Source organism: Sceloporus occidentalis, unplaced genomic scaffold (assembly GCF_023333645.1).
Source record: "Sceloporus occidentalis isolate IW3139 unplaced genomic scaffold, rSceOcc1.0.p SCAF_7, whole genome shotgun sequence".
Classification (NCBI taxonomy): domain Eukaryota; kingdom Metazoa; phylum Chordata; class Lepidosauria; order Squamata; family Phrynosomatidae; genus Sceloporus; species Sceloporus occidentalis.
The window spans coordinates 42,041,401-42,068,716 of record NW_028316987.1 but is presented as its reverse complement, the minus strand read 5'-3'; the positions used below and the strand labels follow the sequence as shown (position 1 = coordinate 42,068,716).

At 40.0% G+C, this 27,316-nt stretch overlaps 1 protein-coding gene across 1 annotated transcript in view; it reads left to right on the top strand.

Moving 5' to 3' along the window:
• Window positions 1-27,316, top strand: part of LOC149309615 (transmembrane channel-like protein 2) — a 70,960-nt gene that overhangs the window by 31,132 nt on the left and 12,512 nt on the right. The window contains exons 12-17 of the mRNA XM_089532734.1: window positions 1,303-1,450; window positions 4,617-4,805; window positions 15,561-15,740; window positions 16,136-16,285; window positions 24,312-24,440; window positions 26,415-26,482. Coding sequence (XP_089388860.1) covers window positions 1,303-1,450; window positions 4,617-4,805; window positions 15,561-15,740; window positions 16,136-16,285; window positions 24,312-24,440; window positions 26,415-26,482 — 864 coding nt within the window. The remainder of the gene's footprint in view (window positions 1-1,302; window positions 1,451-4,616; window positions 4,806-15,560; window positions 15,741-16,135; window positions 16,286-24,311; window positions 24,441-26,414; window positions 26,483-27,316) is intronic.

Below are 27,316 nucleotides of genomic sequence, written 5' to 3'. Positions count from 1 at the left end.
CTTTTTCCACTATTCATTGCTCATAACAACATCACCAAATTGGACAAAGAAGATGGGCAAACAGGCAGTTCTGCAATACATTGACATTACTCTGAAGCCTCAACATCAGTAACATTATCTTCCTTTTCAAGAAACAAGTGTATTAACTAGAAATTGCTCACATATTGTATTTCAGTTGTCAAATCAAACAAAGCAACTGGAGACTATCTGTTTAATCTGAAAAGTCCAGGTATGTCCATATGGCACTAATTCCAAGGACTACTGCTGTAATCCATACAAAGTCGTGTTTATGCAACTGGTAATTAGTTTGTGATGATGACTTTAAAAAGGATTAACCAAGATGGTGGATTACAATTGTAGCAGCTTAAAAGGGAAAATTCATATGCAAAGGCAAAACCAGAATATAACCAACAGAGGGTTTTGGCAACATGATACAGTGAGCCCTTGGTATCTCTGAGGTTTGGTTCGAGGACCCATCGTGGATACAAAAATTTGTGGATGCTCAAGTCCCATTCAGTATAATGGCATAGTGAAATGGTGTCCCTCATATAAAATAGCAAAATCAAGGTTTGCTTTTTGAAATTTATAACTTTTTGGAATATTACAAAACCCAGGGATGGTTGAATCCGTGGATAAAGAATCCATGGATATGGAGGGCTGACTGTAGTTGACAAATGTGTTGCAGGATAGGTTTTACTGAATCTCAGTCTACTTCATCAGATGGATGACATGATAACGTAAGTGAACAGGTATATATGTTCTGAGTATAGAACTTACCCATACTATCTGGCAACATGAGTTCTGTCCCACAGAGGCCTATTCTGTTATAACAGATCTTGTTTTGTCTTGGAGTTATTATGTGGATAGTTTTGTAAGCCATCATGTATTTTAAAAGCTGGTAATAAATAAATAAATAAATAAAATAATGCATGCAAACATAATCCAATGAGTGAGACAGAAGTGAAAACACAAAGACACAGCTGGTTTGAAAGCAGCTTTGATTCCCTTTGGGCAGCATTACAGTTCCTATGAAGAGCACCTGCTCAGCTCTAGTAATGAGTGCTTGTATACAATTCTAACAACCAGTCAGCTTTTCCAGATTGTAAACTCAGGTGTTTGAAGATATGTGTCTCTGTGATGCCAAAATGCCTATGCAAAACCAATGTTTTTATTAGCAGTCCTAATGCATGGTGCTGCCCTGTTTTCAAGAGCTCTACTCGCAATGTTTGCAAACAGAATAGAGACACCTAGTGGCTGTATAATATACATTAATCAACCATATATGACTCTGTTGGACTGCAGGATGGCCCGCAATGCCCATGAAGACACAGGAGATGGAGATGATGCCAATTTCATTTTTAGCTGGAAAATGTTCACTAGCTGGGATTACCTCATAGGCAACCCAGAAACAGCAGACAACAAGTTTGCATCTATCACAACGAGCTTCAAGGTAACCCACACCAGCAATCCTTACCATATTAATTTTCTTGTTTCCAGCTGCACTTTGCTCCCAGACACTGCTGGGATTGCATCTTTGCTAGAATTTCAACATAGGGAAAACATATACACACTTTTAGGTATCTGAGAAATACTTCTTAGATGCTGTCGTGCTATTGTCAGAAGGATTATCATTTTTTCTTAATTTTCCAGCTACTGCTATCATCTGCCTCTTTTCTTTCCACCTTTCTAAGTATCTTAGAAACTTGAAAATAATACTTTCCAGTAGTACTGAACTACATTGTGGGGGCAAAGAACTTAAATACACATTAAATGCATCACAAATCATCTCTCTCTCTCCCCTTCTCAATGCTATGTGTCTATACAGCTCATGTTCCTCATTTATTCAACAAGCAGTGATACCAATATTAGGCATCTGAGAGTGTAAGTTAACCCATGCAACTGAACTCTTACCCTCTTTGCCATGGACCCTTTACTTGACTGTTGTGTTTAATAACTATATCCTTTTCAGTTAAGTCTTGAATTTGCAGTCATTAACCTGCTCTTCTAGTTGATTCTGTTCTACATGGAAAATGGAGCGGGAGGGGGGGTAGCCATAAAGAATCTGCACTGAGATTGTACATGCAAAGTGTGTGTGCTAAGAACAATAACATGACAAGAATCGAAATAGGAACAACCAGAGCCCAAAAAGATGTCCAAGTCATTCTACCCTTTCTGCAGGTACTAGATTTTATTAGTCAGACCAATAAAATCAATAAAAATGAAGACTATCAGATTTGTGGTCTCATACAAGTTCCTGATTCTCTCCTCTTCAATACAAAATGTATACACTGTATAAGTGAGATTCAGGTACCAGTTCCAACTATCCAGAACTTCATGCTTTTTAATGTTTGCAGATCAAAGCATAAAAAGGGTGTTTTGTTTGGGGAGTGGATGAGGTTGTGTTTTGTTGTTGTTTTCTGCTTTGTTTTTTGCTACCACCAGTCATGTTGGTTTAGGGAATCTGGGAGATGAAGTCCAAAAATATGCCAACAAATACGGAAAACAAAGTGATGGCCAACTGATTGGAAATGATCAATATATGTGCCATTACATAAGAAGGGGCTTATAAAAGAATGTAGCAATTATAAAACCATAGCATTGATCTATGATGCAACACAGAATCCAACCATACATGGAGAGGGAAATTCCAGAGGTGCAAGCAGGATTCAGGAAAGAAAGAGGTACCAGGGACCACATCATAAACATAGAATAGCTAATGGAGTGCACCAAAAAATTCCAGGGGGGGGGGGAATCAGCATGTGTTTTATTGACTATGGCAAAGCATTTGACTATATAGATCAGTGGTCCCCAAACTGTGCCCTTTAAGAGACTTTGGACTTCAGCTCCCAGAAGCCTCAGCTATGTTGGCCAATAGTCTGGGATTCTTGGAGCTGAAGTCCAAAATCCTTAAAGGGCACAGCTTGGGGACCACTGGTATAGATCATGAAAAGCTATGGAACACACTCAAAGACATGGGACCACATTTGATAGTCCTGATGAGAAATCTGTACCAAGAAGAACAGGTCACTCTCAGAACTGAATTTGCAAAAACAAAGTGGTTCCTAATAGGCAAAGAGGGCAGGCAAGGCTGCATTCTATCATTCTACTTGTAAAAACATTGTAAGAAAAGCAGAGCTAGAATCAGAAGAAGGAGGACTGAAGATAGGAGGAAGGAACATCAACAACCTAAAGTATGCAAATAATACCATAATAATGGCGGAAGACATCACAGACCTGGAAGGGCAAAGATTAAAGTGCAAATGCAGGATTAATGCTGAACATAAAGAAAACAAGAATGACCACAAAAGAGATACATAGGCAATAAGAAAATCAAAATAGTTAAAGAATTCCCGTACTTAGGCTCAAATATTGACCAAAATGGTGACTGCAATCAAGAAATAAGAAGAAGATTGGGAATGGAAAGGGCAGCTATGAAAGAATTAGAAAAGCTCCTGAAGAGTAAAGATATACAACTGAGCATAAATGTTGGAATCCTCCAAGCCATCGTATTCCCCATCACCATGTATGGATGCGAGAGCTGGACAGTAAAGGAAGCAGACAGAGGGAAAATCAACTCATTTGAGATATGCTGCTAGGAAACAGCGATTAGGATACCTTCAACAGCAAAAAAGATAAATAGGTGGATCTTGGAACAGATCAAGCCAGAGATCTCCTTAGAAGCCAAGATGATTAAACTGAGGCTGATGTACTTTGGCCATATAATGGCAAGGCATGGAAAAAACAATAATGCTAGGAAAGGTAGAGGTTAGAAGGAGGAGAGGAACACCGCATGCCAGATGGATGGACTCAGTCGGGGAAACACAGGCATGGGCTTGAGGAACTAAGTAGAGAAGTGGAAGATAGAGGTGTCTCATCCACAGGGTTCCCATAAGTTGAAATCAACTTGAAGGCATATACAGTCGGCCCTTCTTATACACGGATTTTTTATACACGGATTTAAGCATACACGGTTTGAAAATGTTCCAAAAAAGTATAAATTTACCTTGATTTTCCATTTTTTATTAGGGACACCATTTTGCTATGTCATTATATTTAATGGGACTTGAGCATACACGGATTTTGTTATACACGGGGGATCTTGGAACCAAACCCCAGCGTATAACAAGGGTCCACTGTAATGACAACAAAGTCCAAAAACAACTTTTATGATATTGGACATTTAGACCGATGCCCAATATAATTTAATTTTAGCTCCTCCTCCCCCCCCAACAAAAAATAGTCTTCTTGTGTTATTAATATTCAAACCAATTAAACTGCAGCTTTTTATCTATACAGCATGAAAACAGTATTGTACATTATAATTTTGGAATAAGAAATGAACAAAAAAAGATGTGTAAAGATTACAGGGATATGATATTGTAAATCACTGTTATTAAAGATGCATATTAAATGGGGCATAGTTTGTTTAGAATCTATAAATGCATTTCTTCTACAAGTGGATTCATAAATTCCTCACACACAGTTAGGCTGTAGTTCTAAACACAATACAATGGAGTAATAGATTCCATCGGTCATAATGGGTCTTCTTTCCAAGTAAACACATATAGGATTATGCTGTTTATAATCTGTTCCTATTACTTCTTACATTTATTTAGGAGTCTATTGTGGATGAGCAAGAAAGCAACAAAGATGAGAATATCCATCTGAGAAGATTTCTGAGGGTTTTGGCCAATGTACTCATTACATGTTGCTTATGTGGCAGTGGCTACCTCATTTATTTTGTTGTTAAGCGATCCCAGGCATTTTCAAAAATGCAAAACATTGGCTGGTATGAAAGAAATGAGGTAAGAAGAATTTGTTTCTTCCTTTTTAAAGCACTAGCATTTAAAAATATTGATTTGCTTTGATCCAGCCAGTCAGCTGAAGCAATTGAAGTTCATCTATGCCTGTATTTTGTCTGTCATTCTTGTAAGATCTCACAAACATGACATTAAGTCAATGGCCTTTCATTCCTGTTTATTGCCAACTTCTAGTATTCAGAGGTAAACTATTTCTGAATCTGGAGGTTCTGTTTAACTGTCATGATTCACAGTTGTGATATAATTCAAAGACCTAAACTGCTTTATCACACTAGGGGGCAAACAGGATTTAAATGAGAGTTAAACTAGAGAAAACCAGGAAATGTTGTGTGATAAACATCAGGCATTTCCTGGTTTTCTCTAGTTTAATTCTTGTTTAAATCCTGTTTGCCTCCTAGTGTGATAAAGCAGATAGCAGTGTTAGCCTGAGTTGGTGTACAAAGGGTTACTGTTGTTACTGTTACTATCTAAAATGAAGCATGAGATACTGCTGGACTACTAGATCAGAAGACACTTAATGAACTAATGGGGCAGAGTGAAGAATGTTCAGTAATGGAGAAAGCAATGGAAAAAGAGGGTTACAGATGGATTGACTCAATAAAGGAAGCCATGGTTCTGAGCTTGAACTGAGCAAGAATATTGAGTCGGGGAACTCTTGGGGTGGCTCCCATTCACAGGGTTGTCTTAACACCCTATCAATACCTTTTGTTGCTTGGAATTGTACACTCTTTTTGTATTGCTGACATGACAAACACAAATGTATCTGAATCTATACCCACTAGCGTAGCCATTCAAGAAGTACACACATATGAATAACTTCATTGCAAACAGGCAGGAATTTAAAACTTACCATTACTTAGCATAAGGTTTTAGATAAGAGCTTTATTAAAACTAGTTACCTAAGTATATCTAATCTAAACTCTACCCTCCCCAGCCAATCAAAGCAATGTCACTCAATCCAGACACACTCTATTAAAGCCACACTCATAAATACCACCCTCTGACAACATACCCCTAACTCCAGCTCCATCAGATTGCCTCAGCCATCACACACCAGCTTTCAAATCTTCCCTTTCTTATTAACCAGTCAGTCATCACCAATATTCCAAACAAACTTTTTCATCTACCAGAATGTTTACCATCTAACATGCATGTGCACATTATTTCACATCGTAAAACAAAATTTGTTGTTGCGTTCCATCAAGTCATTTTCAACTTATGGTGACCCTAAAGTAACTCTATCACAGGGTTTTCTTGGAAAGATTTGTTTAGAGGTGGTTTGCCTTTGCCTTCCTCTGAGGGTGAGAGAATGTGACTTGCCCAAGGTCACCCAGTGGGTTTCTGTGGCTGAGTGGAGATTTGAATCTTGGTCTCCAGAGTCATAGTCCAAAGTTCAAACCACCACACCATGCAGGCTCTCATACCATAATGTACATGCATTTGTTGTTGTTGTTGTTGTTGTGTGCCTTCAAGTCTGACTTATGGTGACCCTAAGGCAAACCTATCCTGGAGCTGTCTTGGCAAATTTCTTCTGAGGGAGTTTGCCATTGCCATCCTCTGAGGCTGAGAGATTGTGACTTGCTCAAGGTCACCCAACGTGTTTACATGCCTGAGCCAGGATTCAAACCCTGTTCTCCAGAGTCCTAGTCCAACATTGAAACCACTACAACACATTGACTCTCACACAAAAGCAATAACATTTATACAAATTTTAGAAGGTCCTATCTCCCCACTCCACGTATCTTCCTTACCCACTGCATGCCCAAGATGTATATGAAGGGTCTATAACAGAATCTTGTTTTCTGCCTTTGGGGAAGAGTCCATATAGCCCCAGTCTAGTGGTCCAGTTTCAGCCTTGGAGAAAATCCTGATAGGCTGTCTGCAATGATATTGTCCTTTCCCTCGATGTGCTGAAAAGCTACCTGAATTTCCACAGCCATCTTTGCAGCATAGTGTTGCTATTATTGTTTCCAGTCAAAGTTTTCCAGTCAAAGCATCCCTAGGTATCCTTTCCGGGTAACCCCCTCCCGCTGCCTGTTATCTTGAGACTTGAAAGGCTACTGGATATCCCATCTCTACCTTCTCCTGCATCAATAGCACAGCACGATCCCTGGAGGCTATCTGAAAAGGTTTGTTAAAATCCAAATAGTTGTCACCTGCACATCTGAAGAATCATCAGTTCTTCTACTGCCTCTCCCTTGGCATCCCCATTCTTTTCTCTAAACAATCACTTTTCATTTCATTTGTAAACAGATGTGCCTCAGGTAGTACCTGCTCTCAAGATGCTGTCAGTTTCCACTCCCTTGTTAGTTACTCACCTCCTCAAAGTCTGGTGCTGACAGGGATAAGAAGTTTAAACTCACCTCTCTCTTTCTCTCTCTCTCAATACCACGCTTATTAGCTTCATAGCAGCCATCGTCTCTGTCACACATTGTTGCCCACATTGCGTGTCTCCATGTCTGCTTCAGCAGTTTTGGCTTTTTGACCACCAGGAACACTGTCAATCCCTTCACCTGAGCCCATTATATCTTGGGGATTATTTTTAGGTTTGGAAAATGTTCTGCCTTAAATTCCTCTTGCTCAGTCTGCTTTTCTCTCCAGATTGCTCAGCCTTCAACTGTTCTGCTCCTAGCCACAGTCTCTCTATTTCCAATTCTATCGTTTCTGCTTCTAACAACCATTGCCACTCCAGTTTTTGTTTCTAATTTAATTATTTCCTCACAAACCAAGACTCCAACCCAGTGGTGGGCCACTGTTGTAGGTTAAAGACTGCATTAATTCCCCAAGGGATCTTGAAGGGCTAAAAGCCCACCTACTGCCAGCAATCCTGAAGAAAACAATTACAGTGGTACCCCGGGATACGAATGCGCCGCCTTACGAAATTCCCGGGTTACGAAAAAAATTATTTAAAAAAACTGTTCCGCGTTACGAAAGTTTTTTCGGGTTACGAAAAAACTTTTGGTGCTTTTCGGCGCGATTTCACACCAAATCGCGGCTTTTCCCCATTAGCGCCTATGGCAATTCGGCTTGCGAAAGTCTTCCGGGTTACGAAAAGGGCAGAGGAACGAATTAATTTCATAACCCGGGGGACCACTGTACTTATTTTAAAAAATGAACTCAGAACATCCCAGGAGGTGTGAGGGGCAACACCACCACATTTTTGGTGGTGTTTTAGGCCCAAGAGAAGCCTTCCCCCCCCCCCCCCACAAAACATGACACAAGTCAGCGTCTGTGTAGCAGTAGAGAGACCTGAGAGCCTATGTAGATATTTCATTTATTGGGCTTATCCATCCTTCGATTTTGTTTTTTATATTTTGAGCATCATACAAAAAGCTTACTGAATTGTTATTTTTGTTTTTTTCCACTCTTTCCCCACCTTTTAAAATAAATTATTGTCAGCAAACATTTTTTTAAAAATAGCATGTTTATTCCATTTCAAAAATTTCATAACAGCATTTTTCATGCTGGGTAAATAAAAATATAAAAACATCATACACAGTCAAATTACAGTGCGCCCTTTTTTTATGTGGGGGAATCCATTCCCCACCCCCCACACACACATAAAAAAACCTCATATGCTCGAGCCCCATTTAAAGTAATGGGGGTCGTGCATGTGGTGGTGGTGCAGCAGTGCGGCAGCACACACACGCCACGGGAGCGCACCCCATTACTTTAAATGGGACGCGCCGCCCCTTGCACCCCGCACATTTCCACAGGCTCCCTCACGGCTTTCAGTGTATGCTGAAAGCCATGTATAGCGCATCCACGTATGATGCAGGCGCACTGTACTTTGAGTTTAGGCAAAACTAGTACGTTTTTCAGAATCTAAGCCCTACTAAATGTGATGGGATTTTTTTCTGTGTGAGGGAACAGCATTACTTTTATGAATAATTAACCATAAGTCAACCTCATGAATAAGCCGAGGACAAGTTTGGAGGCCAAAAATATGGATTTTGATATGACCCATGGATTTGAGGGTAAAACTTTGCAGCATGTAACAAAGGATGTAAAGGATGAAGTAAAGAAAAGCAATGCTGAATATATTTTAAAATTTTTACAGGTATAACTGTTTGTGCTCAGCCTAAAGGCTGGATGGATGAGACAGTAGAGAGGTTGATGCTTCTTTGGGGTGCTTTGAGAAGAGATTAAGCTCTCACCTTTCACCAGGGCATGGTTCTTTTTTTGACAACAGTTAAAGTACTGTACTAATATAGACCCATGGATAAGTCAATCCAAGTTTTTTGTTTCAATTCTTTGACTAAAATTTCTAGACTTATACATGTATATATACAGTCGCCCCTCCAAATCCACAGACTTGAAATGTACGGGCTTGGAAATCCATGGAGGGGGAACTGCTATTAACATTAATGGGGCATGCATCCACAGCATGTACCCCGCATGCACGCACCCCATTCAAGCCTATGGGGATTCCCCACGAGTTCAAAGGAGTGACTGTACAGTACTTAAATTGAAACAAAAATCAGTGTGCAAAAAGACCCAGATTCATGATGTGCTACTCTTCATAGGGAGAGTCTGCATACCAAGAGACACTTCTTGGCTTCAGACTTGTCACTTCTCACATGAGGAAAGCCACAGAAAGAGGTGAAGCCAGGCACTCCCCTCTTTTTGGATTGCTTCAGACCATGAAATTAATGTCTCCATAGAGCTAAGGTGTTGGAGTTATAACTGTATGGGGGGGGGGTACGAGAGAGGGGGGTTAGCTACTGTTTTTTAAGCATACCTGAATATTCCATTCCATCAGCCGGTCACTTGTGACCATTACTGATTACTGCTATGCAAAAGGATCTTACAGCACCTTTGAGATGAATTGTGGAAAAGAAGTTGTACCTTAAGCTTTCGTAGACTTGGTCCGCTTCCACAGATGCATGGAGTTAAGAAGTTGTAGCATAAGCTTATATAAAGTTTCTCACAGAAATGTTTATTGATTAGCCCTTAGGCCATTTCAAAATAACTAAAAATAACGCTAAAACAAGTAAAACACATTATAAAATCCTATAGAAATTCTAAAGCAAATAGAAAAGAACTAAAATGTAATAACATGGACTCTAAAATGTATATAGAGTACTGTATGGCTGTAAAACAATATAAGTACATTAAAAGTACAGTACCTAAAAATGAGACATAATTATAAAACTGATCATAAAAATCTACATCACACATTCAAGATACAAAAATGGGTACAAAAAATGTATTACAGCATTAAGATGATAATACATAAGGTAATAAAATTGAACATGAGCATCACACATCAGAATTCTTCATTACCTCTGCAGTTTATCCCAATTGACCCCACATATCTAACTCTTGACTGTATGGCTTTACATAAAAACCGAGCTGTGATAATAAATATTTTTGAATCTTGGTCGCTCATGAAGTAAGAGATTCTGACATGGGTATCCCAAAACATTGTTCTTTTGATATAGGGACCAAGATACTGATCTCTTTTCTGTTGGTACAAATTACACTTGAACAAAATATGAGCTTATATAAATTTGGTCTACTTGCTCAGATGCATGGAGTTCACTCAGGAAGTAGACGAAGTCTATGAGAGCTTACGCTACAACCTCTTTTGCACAGTTCACCTCAACAATGCTGCAAGCTCCCTTTGCATACTAATACTCCAGACTAACATGGCTCTATCTCTGAATTCTGCCCCATGACAATTGCTATGTACAGTGGATCCTTGGCATCCACTGGGTTTTGATTCCAGGACCACCTCCCCACCTCCCATGGATACCAAAATCTGTAGATGCTCAAGTCCCATTGTATACAGTGGTATAGTTAAATCATGTCCCTTATACAAAATGGCAATGCCAGGAAAGTATACCTCCAACATACTGTCAGGAGGACACACTTCTGCTAATCTCCATCTTTTGAAACAGGACCAGAGCCCATGAATTTTGGTAGCACGCATAGCTGACAGCCAGCTTTTTAAACAGAATTCTGGAAGAGTGCTGATTCACCTACTCATCCATTTCTGCTGCTTTCAAGGGAAGCCTGGTCTTTTGGGCCAGAATTGCACTCACACAGAAAGCTTGCCCCATTTAAGCAGCATTTTTTTTCTGTTTCATTGCTGTTCTGATCTTCTGGCTTTGGTGCTAAGGGACTCTCTCTGCAGAAACTGCAGCTGCTGCAAACTTCAATTTACTTCCATCACTAGAAATCAACTGAGAAGTGTTCTAGGATATTTCCAACTGGCCACACCATATAGCACTCATACACAATAAACCCACCAGCAGTCACCTGAACACAAATATAGGATAAATCCAAAACAGGTCATTCATAGCCAGCCATTATTGGGGAAGGAATATGGAATTAACAGGGAGACAAATAGAAGTATAATGACAGGCAACAAAGATAGATTTCTTTTCTGTTTCTATTGCATCTTCAAAGAGCTGTCCAGCAGAGCTGTTTCAAATGGTCAGAGGCCTTTTACACACAGGCTCGAGAGAAGAGAATTCAAGCCACTCAACAGGCTGCTGTAAACAATTTGCCTAGTATTTTGCCGATAAAATCACTCAGATCCCCTTTGACTTGGATATCATAATTGATACAGATTCAATGGGTGCAATTATTGTCCCTGCTTGTCTAGTGATATTAGATACTTTTCAATTTGTGCAAAGCCAAGGATGTGGACAAGTTTCCTGGAGAGATGAGAGCCGCCACATATGTTTTTGATCCTTGCCTTTTGTGGCTTATTTTTTAAAAGCCAGAGGGGTTGTGTGTGTAGAGGGAGTGGTCATGGCACAGCAAAACAAAGAAGAGTTCCAGCTTGCCTGAAGCAGTCAGTTATAAAACCATTCCTAAAAACAAGTTATCCCTAGATCCCACCATTCTATCCCTGCCAAATTGGGTCAGTTGGAAAGTATGCTTTCTGTTGATTGTATCCCTTGCCATCCAATTAAGCTGCATACTTGCCTTATTCCAAAAGTGATTCAGCTGTGTACCTCCAGAAGGCACATATTTTAAAAAGCACAATAAAGAAGTACCTCCAGCTCCCATGTGAATCCATTCAAACATGCGTTTCTGTAACAGTCATACTAATGTAATGGGTCTCATTAGGAAGCAATAGTGAGCCTGAAACCTAGTCACATGCTATTTTCAGAGCATCATTGCCACTGTCAGTTTCTCTCACACAGAATCAATAGAAGTCCTAAAGCAAGTGTTGAGATCTGTTTTGATTTGCCTAGGATCCATAATCAGGAGTAGGGGGAGACAGATTTTGTCACACTTAGAACAGACCGATTGAAACCAACCATTTGTTTAGCAGTACCCACCGGACTTTGATCTCATTTTATTTTATTAACCACTTTATTGGGAATTGTTTTTAATGGTATTTTAGGGTGGGAGGGAGATTGATAGTCATATTTGATTTTATTGTTTTTGTTTGTTGTTACCCACCTCGATCCAATACAGGGAGAGGCGAGATACAATTAATAATAATAATAATAATAATTATTATTATTATTATTATTATTCACAACTAGCTTAAGCATCACTGATTTCAGTCAGTCTCCACTAAGTGTGGCTTAGGATTTTATCACATGAGGCTAGTAAATCACAGTTACAGCAGAGTAATGGTGTCTTTAGCCTGCTCTTATCACACAACATTGTGTCTCTCCTGTTGCCGCTTTGCAATTTCAATCATTAGTGAAACACCCCTTTTCATGAATGGGAGAAACTCATCAATAGCTGCCAGTATCACTGCTTTTCCACTACTGGATCTGGTGCAATAGGTTCCAATATTCCATCAGTTACATGAGATGAATGGACATGATTCTCCTCCTCACTATTCCCAAGCAGGCTGAAATTGCTTTTACTTACAAAAGGCAAATATATGCTGGGTGGAGCATACATGGGGAGGAAGATGGGGTTAGTGAGGCCGTGTGGAAGAGTAAGCACAGGACCAAGGATCACCAAAGCAGCATAATAGCATGATTGTGGGAAAGTGTGATAGTGATTGTTTTCAAAGTGATATATTTTCTTTTGCTTCAGCAATGCCATTGCTGTGAGCTAACAGACTGGTGTGATAAAGTCCTCAGTCTATATATATACTCCAGAACATTCTGAAGAAATCTGGAGAGTGAACAACTCAGCAGCTTTTCTCTTTTGCTTTCCTGAGGGGAAAAGCTAAGACATAAATCCTGTCAGTACCAGGCAATTTGGAAACATGGGATTTCTTCCCTCCTTGTTTATGTCTTAGAAAATACCAGTCCTGGACAGAGCTGAAGGGATTTATCACAAAAGGAAAAGGGTGCTCAGACTGAGGAAAATGGAGTAGATGATGCAACTGGGGAAATAAGTAAAGAATCAGTATACAAATACCTGGTTAAACTAAATGAATTCAGATCTCCAGGGCCAGATGAACTACATCCAAGGGTATTAAAAGAACTGGCAGAAGTAGCCTCAGTGCCACTGACAATAATCTTTAAGAATTCCCGGAAAACAAGAGAACTTCCAGAAGACTGGAGAAGGGCAAATGCTGTCTTCATCTTCAAAAGTGGAAGAAAAGATGAGCCAAATAATTACCACTCAGTTAGCCTGACATCAATCCCAGGAAAGATTTTAGAGCAGCACATTAAATAGAAAGTCTGTAATCATTTAGAAAAGAATGTCATAATTGAAAAAAGGCAAAATTGGTTTCTTAAAAACAAGTCATGCCAGACTAATCTTATATCTTTTTTAAATAAAATTACCAGCTTGGGGGGTGAAGGCAGTGCAGTGGATATAGCATATCTTGATTTCAGTAAGGCCTTTAACTAGGTCCCCCATGATATTCTTGCAAACAAGCTAGTAAAATGTGAGTTAGGCAATGTTACTGTTAGGTGGATTTGTAACTGGTTGACCAAACCCAAAGGGTGTTCACTAATGGCTCCTCTTCAGCCTGGAAAGAAGTAACCAGCTGAGTGCCATAGGGTTCTTTCCTGGGCCCAGTGCTATTTAACATATTTATCAATAACTTGGATGAAAAGAACAGAGGACATGCTTATCAAATTATCACCAAACTAGGAGGAGTAGCTAATACCCCAGAAGAGAGGATCAAAATTCTAAATGATCTTAATAGATTAGAAAGCTGGGCCAAAACTAACAAAATTAATTTTAACACAGTGAAATGTAAGGTACTACACTTAGGCAAAAAACAAAAAATGAAATGCATAGTTATAGGATGAGGGACATCTGGCTTGACAACAGTATACAGTATGTGAAAGGGATCTTGGAGTTCAAGTAGACCACAAGTTGAACATGAGTCAACAAGTGTGATGTGACAACTAAAAAGGCCAATGTGATTCTAGGCTGCATCTTTAGAAGTATAGTGTCTAGCTCAAGGAAAGTAATAGTGCCATTCTATTGGCTTTGGTCAGGTATCATCTAGAATACTGTATCCAGTTCTGGGCACCACAGTTCAAAAAAGATGTTGACAAGCTGGAGCGTGTCCAGAAGAGGGCAACCAAAATGGTGAAAGGTCTGGAAACCATGCCTTATGAGGGGAGACTTGGGGAGCTGGGTATGTTTTGCCTGGAGAAGAGAAGGTTAAGAGGTGATATATAGCCCTGTTTAAATATTTGAAGGGATGCCATACTGAGGATGAACCCAGCTTGTTTTCTGCTGCTCCAGAAAATAAGATATGGAGCAGTGGATGCAAGCTGCATGTAAAGAGATTCCAGCTCAACATTAGGAATTACTTCCTGACAGTAAGAGCTGTTCAACAGTGGAACACACTTCCTCAGAGTGTGTGGAGTATTCCTCTTTGGAAGTTTTTAAACAGAAGCTGGATGGCCGTCTGTCAGGGGTGCTTTGATTGTGTAGTCTTGCATGTCTGGGGGTTGGACTTGATGGGTCTTGAGTTCTCTTTCAACTCTATAATCCTATGATCAGAGCAGATCAAAGGCAGCCTTCACTGACCTATGTCCCAAAAACAGGATGCAGGATAGTGCCACTGGTGCCAACATAATCTTGGACTCTTTCCTAATTTATTCAGCTTCACCCAGGACAAACCCCAAAAATATTTGGATGCCTAAGACAGAGCAGCAAATAGTAGACCCATACATGCAAGTCTAGATTTACAGGACCTAAAATCAGCATTGTCCTGTGGTTTGGGTGTTGGACTCTTGAGACCAAGTTTCGAATCCTCACTCAGCCATGGAAACTCATTGGATGACACTGGACAAGTCACATTCTTTCAGCCTCAGATGAAGGAAAAGGCAAGTCCCCTATGAACTAAATCTTCCCAAGAAAACTCTGTGATTAGTTAGGTTAGCCTTAGGCTTGCCATGAAAGCACACAATAAAATACAGCCAAGTTACTTTTTACAGTACACAGATGTGGGAGTGATTCCACTTAATTTATAATTTTTAAAACATTTAAAAACATTAAATCTCTTTTTAGTTCATTATATTGTTTAATGTTTTATCTTATTTAAACTATCTTACTGTTTTAGCCTGTTTAACCTGTTTTAAAGCTATTGCGAGCCACCCTGAGATCTCTTGATATAAGACAGGGTATAAATATCTTAAATAAATATAAACAAATTAATGCCCATGACTGCATGCTATGAAATCCTGGTTTGTCATTTGCTGGCTCACTAGAGCTCTCTAAATGTCCCTCCCTAAATTCCAGATTCAATAGGATGTCACTATGGCAATTACAGTGGAATCGTAATACTGTAAGTCTGTAGCATGAAAGGGCTCATCTGTGACAAATATGTTCTTCTATTGACAGGTTGAAATTGTGATGTCCTTGCTTGGAATGTTTTGCCCTCCACTGTTTGAAACCATTGCTGCTTTAGAAGACTACCATCCTCGCATTGGCCTGAAATGGCAACTGGGACGTATTTTTGCTCTCTTCCTTGGAAACCTATATACTTTCTTGTTGGCCTTAATGGATGATGTCAAGGAAAAGGTAGGAAGCCAGAAAGAATACAGATATATATCAGTTGTGATATAAATACGATTCCTAGGCATTACCTCTTTATCAGAAATGTTGGTAATAGTGTGAAAAAAACAGGGATAAGTTCCTGCGCCACAAAACAGAAGAGCAGTTTAACATGTTCTAGCAAACGTTCTATCCTAAACTAACAATATACACATATAAGTCAGGTAAGCCTTGCATAAGTACACAAAAATTCCCATATATCCTCAAAACTTAATGAATAACATTACTCTGGACAATAAGGGATTAAGATCTTCCTGCTTTTAAAATTTCTGCTTTGCTAAAATTTAAAATTTAAATCATTTGTGCTTGTATTATTGTTATGTATAAGTTTACTGTTAACACAACCGTCTGCTCCATTGTAGCTGGCTGAAGAAGGTGTGATTAGAAACATCACACACTTGACTTTCACATTCCACAATGCATCTACAGGAAATGGAAGTGCAGCTACTCCACCTCCCATGGATCCAGCAGACATACCTCGAGGGCCTTGCTGGGAGACAACTGTCGGAATAGTAAGTGCTCAGAAAAAAGTCCTTTCTGTAATGCCCCAGATGTACTTCACTTGACCATAATCAGAAACACTTTCAGTCAAACTGAACTAGGATATGTAACCCTCACTCTTCTATATCATTTCAAGCTTGATCTCATGGAACTCTGTTTGTGGTTTTCCCTCAGCTTCCTAAAAGGATTAAAGGCTTCACATGTGTAACCAAGTGCTACTGGCAGTAATTTCCTTCTTTGTGGCTGACTATGATTCTAGAATACAGATTAAGAAGAAAACTGTACAAATGCAGTGTTATCAGGTTTGCCCTCAGAGCACTTGCCTGAATCCATACATGTTCTTTGTACATGCTTGTAAGTAGGGTTACCATACTTGTCCACTAAAACCGGGGACAAAATCTAGACCAAACTGTAGGACAACTGCAGGAAAAAACTCAGCCCAAAATGTAGGGTTCTTTTGATCTTGGCAGTAGTCCATTTTAGGCAAATTGGAGTCAGTAATCCACATCTAAAAAGAACTATATGGAAGGAGAGTTTTATTAAATTCACAAGAATAAAAATGTGCACAATAATTGTGTTGGGGAACAGCAAATACTACAGTAGAATTTAAATGTTAAGTAGTACATGAAAAATGCATATTATCTAATAGAGCACAGTTGCTTTAGGGAGAGGAAATATTAATTCAAATGAGCAAAACTGCAAGGCTGAGAGCGTTTGGGGTTAAGCAATTTGAAGTTTTAGGGATGATAAAAAGAAGAAGAGATGAGAGGCAGAGTTCAAAAGGTTGACGGCACTCAACACTTTCTCTGATCCATACACACACACACACAAACACTCTCCAGAGGAAACTATGGCATATGACTGGAGAAACGCTTCTCTGTCCTTAGCCAGTCACAAACAGGTCATATAAATATATAAATGCACATGGGTCTTGTCAGGGGTGCTGCACTGTACATTTCAACAAATCACACACACTCATATAGATAGGTTTGCTAGCTGAAAGTGCTCCTTCTTCTCTGTACAGGCGTATCACTTTAAAGGACCTGAGAGTCTCAGTGATTCCATCAGGGTTCTTTATTTACCAGGTCAAGTGTCCAAGGCACAAAGACTAGTGAAAGGTAAGTCTATCCGAATAAATAATTGAAAAAGTATCCAAATAAAAATCAAACTCCATGACTCATTGCATGCTACCAGTGAAATATAATCCATGATCTCCTGTAGGCAGTGGTACAGCTAGTTAATTTTAGACCAACCTGCCAACCCAAATGGCTGCATCTAGTGGGAGAAAGAATTCTGCTGATGCACATTTTTACATATACATGTGTATAAACATACACACAAATAAACACACCTATGCCCCCCTCCCATTCATGGCATGTGCACACACATTTCAGTGAAGATATAAGCAAGCCATTCCTCCATGCACTTTTCAGTGAGTTCCCATTCTCTAACAAGTTCAATTGAGATTGCTGTTTACCTGTCAATTAACAGCAATCTTGGAAGCGAGGATACAGTAGTTTTCATCCAACAACTCAGCTGATCAGCCAGGCTATGGAAAATGTCCTGCCATCTTTGATGGATACATTTGGAACAACTGAGGGCTCATTGACTCAATAGTTGAATGGCAAGCGAACACTTATGTAAATCCTAGTAGTTCAGTGGATTTACTCCAATTGGGAATGGCAGTTTGACTTGTGCCAGTGGTCTAATAAAGGGCCCCTTTTTAAACAGCCATATGCATTTTCATTTCAGTTATGAAGTACTGTACAAAAGTAATATTTATCTGCCCTCTCCATTCCATACTCTATTGTACAATTACTTATACTTCCCTAGCTTGTTCAAGCAAAAAGAAAGAAAACTCAAGAAAATTGTTTCCCAGTCCTGGTAAAAAGAAAGATATATTTTGAAAGCTAAGCAAGGTCACATCTAGTTAGTACTTAGCTGGAGGATTATAAAGAAGTTCTGGGGATATCCAGATAAGGCTAGAAAATAATGTTGCCTGAAAACCTGCAGAGCTACTACTGATCACAGTTGATGGTAGATGGACCACTGGTCTGACTAAGTATACGGCAGCTTCCTATATTGTTTTATTTGCATTTACACTAATTTAAATCATAGCAGCAGCATGATTACAGGAGTGAAATGAAAGCTAAACCTATTGTTTTAGGAATAAGCACCACTTTGTTGGAGAAAAATATGATAATACAAAGATCATCTGTCTATAACCATGTGCATGCCTGACGAGCTGCCCCAATTATAAAACACTTGTAAAAATATAAAGAAATAAAAGGGTCTGAACAGACAGGCCAAAATAAAGCTGCTTTGGGTCACTTTGGAAGTATGCTGTGTAGGACTGGAGCACAGCTTTGGTGCAGCTTCTTGCCTCTTAGCATATGTGTGTGTCATTTAAACAGCATACCTCCAAAGTGACCTGAAGCAGCTTTATTTTGGCCTGTCTGTTTGGGCCCAAAAATACTGAAGCAAACATTGTCAGCCTTATTCAACCATGGAATGCCCATACCAATTATGACAGTTACTATAAGGCAAACTCACACACTCCAGAGACAGCAGGGGTTAGATTTATTGTTTCACAAATACCAGCAAGAACACCTGTGGGCAAGGTCTGACAAACACAGGAACCATTGCCTATTAAATACTATCTCTATGTATATATGTGCCTTCAAGTCACCTGTCAAATTATGGTGATCCCATGAACTTCATAGAGTTTTCTAGGGAATGAATTCTCAGATGTGATTTTGCCAGGTCCTTCCTCTGAAGCACCAGGTATTCATTGGTGGCTCAAAAGGGCTGACCCTGCTTACTTTCTAAGATCAGACAGGAGCTGGTGCTTTTATGGCATTTAGGAGACTGGCTTTAAGGAAGCATTGCACAATACCAGTTAAGTGCCAGATCTTTTTGCCATTGCCTGTCCATCCCCCTTACTATGCTCTGGGTGGTCAGGGAAGGGAGGAGATGGGCTATAGTCCCTTGCATGTGCCACCCTGGGATCCAGCAGCAGCAGCAAAATAAAAGGAAAAAAATTGTGAGCTGATCAGTAATCTCCCTTCATAAACAAAAAGGTATCTAAAATCCAGCTTTGCTTTAGCAGGCACATTTGGTACCTAGAATTTTCTAGACAGTGACTGCTGTAAAGCAAGCATTGTTTTCCCACTTCGCTTCTGCAGAACCAGAGCACTCATTAATCTCTCTCAGTGTTTGCTCTGTGCAGTTGAGAGAACTCACTAGGCAACACTGAGATAGGAAGATATCAGTGGACTTTTCTCAGTGCACCCTAAAGGCTGATCAGTTTTATTAGGAAGATAAAATCAGGCACTGTGTCACCACACTGCCATGTGTCAAGAATTTGAACTATTCTGTATTAGTATTTTGAAAACCTGTCAATCTTACTGGCACCCCACCACCCAGATTTTGCCATCTCAAGTGGTTGCTTCATACTATCTAGGACTGACCATTTACAATTTGGGTAGTTGTATTACTGTGGCCATAACTAACATCACTGTCTAAAGATATTCATTGTCTAAAAGCAGCATTGCTTTAGGTTTTTGTGCCAGATGCTTTTGAGGTTGTTTTTATTACCAATAATATGTTGAGACTTTATACTACATTCATGTTTAGCACTCCATTTGTTAGGAAGTAGAGGTCATATTTTGCTTGATGTCTTGCATTATCTTCCACTTCCACTGCAAATCCCAGATGTGTGTATGGTACTTCAGCCACCAATAGGCAAAGCTTCATGATGGCTGACTAGAGCTGTCCCTTTGAACAAAAGGCAGGTTCTGTGCAAGTTCAGAGCAACTCCTGCTCCTGTTGGGTGCTTCCAGACAAAAGTGCTCCCTGATATCAAATGATATTGTGCAACTATTCCATCTGTTCCACAGATGTTCTGTGGAAATAAGCAAGATGGAATAAGCAATGTGAAAACATGGTGATTACAAATGGAAGATGTTGTTATCTGGATCACCCATAAATGACTGCACAATCAAAATGATGTTCGGAAGCATCCTTGAGCAATGTGGCTGGAAGAGCAGTGTCCTCACTGAGTTGGTTTTCATCCTCCCAGGAGTGAGCAGAGGGATTATAACATTCATTCCCATGATTTAAGTATTTCTGTCAATATAAAGGAATAGGAAAGCTTTCTAAGGTAGTCTCTGAAACTGGACCACAAGAGACCTCTAGTGGTCAAAGCAGAAATGAAAAGCTGGTACTAACTGCAATGTCAACTTTTATCTGAGCAAGAGCAAAGCAGCCCTGAAGGAGAATTGAAGCACCTTAGGTAGGAAAAAAAGTAGTTGGAAAGACTTGTGGAAACATAGATGGAAGAATGCTAAAGAGGAACTGCACATTATGCAGAACATTTGGACTCTCAGCCCTCTAGTTCCCTTATAACACCAGAGCTCAGAAGTAACACGTTACAAATAAAGAAGCACCTGTAACAAGCTACTTTTGGAGGCTGAGACTGTAGGTTTTACACCATTCAGAAGAGACAGTAATAGAAAAGGAACAAGCACAGCAAGAAGTAACAATCAGTCAATCACACTGTAATTTATAAAGTTCCCCCAAGACTGAGACTCAAGGCAGTTTATGAAATTGAAAACTACATATCAAGTCATATGTGGCAACAAACATTTTTAATAACCCTTAAGATAGTGTTAAATTTTCTATAGATTTAAAAGCAATTTTAAAACATAGAATAAAAATATATTAAACAAAAAGCTCTTTTGTAAAACAATGAATTTCCCAAAGCTTGATGGAATAGAAAGGTCTTCACTTGGTAATGAAAGGACAGAAGGGAGAAAGCCAGCATATTTCCCCTGGGAAGGGAGTTCCAGAGTCTGAGCGCAGCTACAGAGAAGGCCCTCTTCCCCATTCGCACTAAATGTGCCTGTGAAGGTGGTGGGATCAACAGAAGCACCTCCTCCAAAAATTTTAAAGCTTGACCAGGCTTATATGGGAAGACACAGTCCTTCAGATGTTGGGTCAGACTAAGATATTACCCCTATCTACCGCATCTTTCAGTACCAGTTGATACACAGAGCTGGATTTGGGCCCTAATCTCGACAGGAAGGAAGGCACACATGTTCATTGGCCAAAGGTTCAAACTCCCAGCCTAGCTGAGAAGCAAGAGCTGGTCAGATTGGCAAACTTTATTTGGAAGCATCAGCAATTTATAGAACTTTTAGAGCTACATGAACAGAGAGAAAACGTGCATGGGCAAAAAATTATTTTGGATAGGTTACAAGGCCTTATTCCTAGAGACCAGTCTTCACAAGGTCAAAATTTCTATAAACAAATTGATGTTCTCAGGTTAATAGAGTCAGTTTCAAACTTGTTCTTCTTACCTTATCTTCTATATTGACCCTGGACACAGTTCTTGCAGTTACAGCAGCTAACAAAAAGCAAGTGAGACAGACAGACTCAAAAATAGATTTCAGAGATTGTATCCCATGTTTATAATGGCTTTGGAACTGAGAACTTCAAAACTAACAGATAGCCTGGACCTAAACCATATTGGGCTTTATATTTTATAACCAGTACTTTGAATAATGCCCAGAAGCAAATTGGCAGTCAAGAAGCTGCTGAATGTTCCCTATAATGGCCACAGCTCTGTTGGCCTCAGCTCTGCTGAGGTTTCTGAACACTCTTCAAAGGCAGGACCACACAGAATGTGATGAGTCGCTTATCAGTGTTTCAACAAGTAAAGGCAACAGGTTTCCTTTCAAACTCTGTAAGGATTAATGGAAACACATGACTTTTAAAACAATACCTTTTCCAAGTTCAATATACTACTGAAGTATCAGTGGCATGAGGGGAATTTTAAGGAGATTGTCTAAGTACAAAATACAGGGCTGGCTCTACCATTGAGACAGTCCCATCAAGTGGGAGATGCTGGAAGCAGGGTGGCAACTTTCACCTGAGAGTTCTTGGATCCTGTAAAGTACATTTTAAGAAATCTGCTTTCCCTAAACTAGGTATGTGGTCTGTAAAGGAGAGAACAGTGTGCATTTGCCATCTCCTGAAATCTTGATTTTATATATATTAATGTATATAAGCACACAGACAGACTAGTCAATAAGCAGTTTAGAGTAATATCATAGATCACTTGTATTGAGAATCTGTGTACCAGACTTGAGTAGGTTTTTTTAACTATTTCATAGAATCTTAGAAACTTAAGAGTTGGAAAGGACCACAAGGGCCATTAGTTCAACTCTCTGTCATAAGCCATAGCAATGGCTGATATTCCTTCTCTATGAAGACTGTCCTGACTCCTTTTAAAGTCACTGCTTTGGTCCTTCCACCTAGAAAGTAACTGATGTCCAGTAAAAAAAGGAATAAACCTGGAAATTGAAGGGTTTGATAGAGATGATATTGGGCTGTAGTGTATCTGTCTATGTGCTCCCTCTCCAACTGGTAGTAGCAAAGACAGGATCTTTCTAACAAATCTTATTTGCTTTCCTGAAACTGCAGATATATAAGAGACTATTCTACCAATTCATGTACATGAAATCCATCCTTCTTATATCCATTCTGTAGCAGGCAGGGTTGCAGCTGAAAAAGTATGGGTTTTGTCAGTCTTGCAAAGTAGCCTAGTGTAGCTACAGTATTGGACACACAATACTATGTGTGCAATTTCTCCCTCCTTTTTTGCTGTGGAGGAATTTGAGTGCTCTATGACAACCCTACAGTGTTGTTGTTCTGTTTTCTGGTAGGTTGGCTCTTTATGGGGGGATGCAGTACGGAGTTATGAAGTTTATTATACTATTAGTGTATTTTGTAAAAGAATAAAGAGTGTTTAAATGATATGCAGGAAACCAGTGGGAAAATGTTAAGTATAAGCTGCAGGTGGAAATATATATATTGCACACAATAGGTTTAGTCACTGGGAATTAACAGAGAAATAAATGTAGTCTAGAAGCAGGATAAGTAAATCTAGCCTACAATACTTGGAATCTAGGGTAAGTAAATCTAGCCTTAAATATGAGTTATGCCCATCATTTTGACTGTGTAGTGGTTTAAATATTATAATATGACTCTGGAGAGTAGAGTTCCAAACCCCGCTCACCAGGAAACCACTTTCTCAGCCTCAGAGGAGGGCAATGGCAAACCGTCTCTGAACAAACATGCCAGGAAAAACCTGTGATAGGTTTGCCTTAGGGTTGCCATAAGCCAATAAATGACCTGAAGGCATACCACAACAACAACCCCAGGCTACCATATTTATCACATCTCCGAAACAATCAGGATTTTTCACTTAAACCAAAAACATGCATTTCCAAAAGAACATTTGTGCAGTCCAACTTTCAAGTAAAGTAAAAGTTATTTTTATATTGGCTGATGGAGATGTGAAAGACGATCATGTGGAAAGTTTTGTTTTGCTTTGTTCTCTTTTTAAGGGTAGTACAGGATCCTGAAACACTCCCACCCCATTTCTCTTCCTTCTGCAAAAGATGTTCCCAGAAGATCTTAATGGTACACTCTACAGTGTTCAGCGCTCTTTACCAGATGAAGGCAATCATACTAGAATTGAGGGGGCCTTCCAGATGTTCTTGAACTGCAACTCCCAGCAGCCCCAGGCAGCATAGATAATGGTGAAAAATGCTGGGAGTTACAAAACATTTTTTAAACCCATTAGAGTTCATGAGGTGCTTCTTCTCTCCTAAGGGAAAGATGTGGAAGAGGGAGAGATTGGAAGGAAGAGGTTGGGTGAGGTCCATAAATCAAGCCTCATTTTGTTGAGATAAGTCTGTGTGCAGACTGTACTGCTTCAGGCTGAAAACTGGAGCTGACATGGTTGAATATCTGCACTACAAAAAAAAAATTACCTTATTTATAAAGAAATATCTTGCAAAAAAAAAGACAATGACTACAGCAAGGTTTGTTGCCTGAGGGCAAGATGTATTTAAAATCTATTTCATTGTAAAACCAAAATACAGATAAGAAGGTCTCAGAATATAAATAGTAAGTGATACAGCTAAACGTCTCTCCTTCTCCTTACTGCTTTGTTTTGTTCTCTTGCAGGAATTCGTAAGGCTCACTGTGTCTGATATACTCGTGACATTTGTAACAATACTAGTGGGAGACTTCCTCCGAGCTTGCTTTGTCAGATTTGTAAACTATTGTTGGTGCTGGGACTTAGAGGCTGGATTCGTAAGTAAATGATCTGTTTGTGAAGCCATTTTTTGTCAGATTTAACAAATATGCAAAGCATGACAAATTTAGATCTTAACAAGTCTAGGCCCATATTACTGGAGGTTCTGTACTTCCTTTTCCTATAAGCCAGAGGTAAAAATCATACAGCCCTCCAAATGCTATTGGAGGAAAACACACAGCATTCCACATTATTGGCAGTGCTGCTGGAACTTGCAGTCCAACAATCTTTGGGTGGCTATGTAATTCCCACCCTCCTCTAAGCAAAGGATAGCTTAATACACTGGTACCCAATTTTTATTTTTATTTAATTTTTTACCCTTGGGACCCTTACATCTACATGAACAAGTCACTCACACCCTACTGGACATAATATATGATAATATAATATATATGAATAAAATATTTTGTTTATTTATAGCACATTTGTTTATTTAGTGTGCATATTTTCTTTCTCACATTCATCTATATTCATATTTTAACATGTTATAAAGAAATAATATTCAAATTAGAACAGTTTTATTTAAGTAAATTCAATATTCAGTTCAAAACATATGTAAATTTGACACATAAAAAATTTGGGAAGAGGAGAAGGAAGGATCAGAGCCTCCCTCTCTCCTCTAAGGTTCCCAATCCAGTGTTTGCAAGTCAGAAAATAGTTTTTTGTGGGTTTTTTGGGCTATGTGGCCATGTTCTAGAAGAGATGCCAGCCCCAGATGCCGCCGAAACGTCAGGAATAAACTCTTCTAGAACATGGCCACATAGTCCGAAAAAATCCACAACAAACTATGGATGCCGGCCATGAAAGCCTTTGACAAGTCAGAAAACTTTTGCATGAACCTGTGCTTGACTAAAATGACTGTATTCTGTAACTTTGGCCCTCAACAGACCAGCAAGATATGCTGGTGTGAGGGCAGAGTGGAGGCGCAGTGGTTGCCCACTGCCTGCCCTCACGCCAGCATCATGCCAGTGTCACGCCATGTCTTTGGTGCAGCGTGTAGACGTGCTGCACCACAAAGTCACAGAAGAGTTGCAGTGGCTATGTCATCCTTTCCATTCCATAGCACAAAAAGAAGCCACTTTTTGCTGCTTCTTTTTACGCTGTGGACCTGCCAGGTTGGGGGCACGGTGTGCAGTTGCCGCATCCCCAACCCAGCACTGCCAGGGGTGGCACAGAGCCACCTCTTAGGGGCGTTTTGTCCAGCTCCTTCCATTCTCTGTGCCTGTAGGACAAGGGGTCCTACATGTAATGATATCCTTTGCTCTCAAATACCTTAGTTAGAATGAACTTTTTTTAAAAAGTACTCTGACTCTGTCACACTTCTTTTCACGTGCCTTTGGCTTGGCAAGTTGTTTCTTAAGTTGGCAAGGGAAAGCATCTGTGGAATTTCTCCTTGCAAAGTCCTCGTCTGTTGCTAATGGGGAGGATCAGATAAATCACCAGGTGGTGGCAGCTGTTGGGAAAAGGTGGTCTCAAGAGGTCCCATCCAGCTCAGCAAGAGTGAAAGGGCAATTGAAAGGACCTTTAGTGGTAGTTTCTGTGTGCAAAGAGCCATAACAGGGCAGCAGCGTTTGGCTCTGAGCCCACGGAACATCATAACACACCCTCAGCACTTTCACAGAAACAAATGATTTATTTCTTGAGATAAGCCTTCCCACAGTAAAAACAAGAGTTCATGAAGAGTCCAGCTTTAGGTCTAATCCTATCGGAGAGAGAACCACTTCACCTTGAGAAATAGAAAAGATCAAAAGGGTCTTAATTTGGCCTGAAATGGGATCAAATCCTGTGCATGTGCCTAATAATCCAAAATCATTATATCTCTGTGATTCACATTCAAATAAAAAGAGTAAACAGAAGCAAAATCCAGTGTGTGATTTCAAGTGAGAATTCTTTATTTCTTTTTCCTTTGAAGTTGTTCACTACTCATTGATAACAACATTTAGCACTCAGTCGTATTTTCTCTTTTCTTACAGCCTTCATATGCAGAATTTGACATTAGTGGCAATGTGTTGGGTTTGGTCTTTAACCAAGGAATGATCTGGTAAGATATTCTGGTCAAATAACGTCTTTAGCTAGAAAAAAATGCTAAATGAAATAATGAGAACTGCACCAAGCTGAGGAGGAGTGGGTTTTTTTGCGTTTGCCTCACTTCATTGCGATTGAAACCGATCACAGTAGGATCGGAACTGGTTTCAATTGGGAACGAGGGTCATTTGCTTTAAATTGTAGTGGGAACACAGCCACAGATTAGTCTCCTCTTATAGTCAAGATCTAATGTGAGATACAGTGCGCCCACATCATACACAGGTGCGCTATACGTGGGTTTGAGCATATGCTCAAACCTGTGGCGAGCCCCGCGGGAGCGCGCAGTGCACAAGGGGCGGCACATCCCATTGGAATTAATGGGGCGCGTGCCCATGGTGCGTGCTGCCCCACCGCTGCTGCATGCACGAGCCCCATTCAAATGAATAGGGCTCAAGCATACGCTCTATTTGGCTTACGTGGGGGGGGGGTCCGGAACGGATCCCCCACGTAAGCCAAGGGAGCACTGTATTTTCTCTTTAAAAAGAGAGAACTTCCCTGAAATCTACCATACTCTACCACCACCTAGGAGTCACACACTAGTCGTTGTTGTTGTGGGCCTTCAAGTTGTCTCCAGTTTATGGCACCTTAAGGCACCCCATATAATGGGGTTTTCTTAGCAAGGTTTGTTTAGAGTGGATTTGCCATTGCCTTCTTCTGAGTCAAAGAGAGTGTGAGGCGGGGTACAGACCTTCCCTTTGGGGCAGCCTGCAGCCGCTCCTTTACACCATGTATTGGGGCCAGGGCAGCCTCACCGGCAGCCCAAAAGCCCCAATCCGGCGCTTTTCAGGAC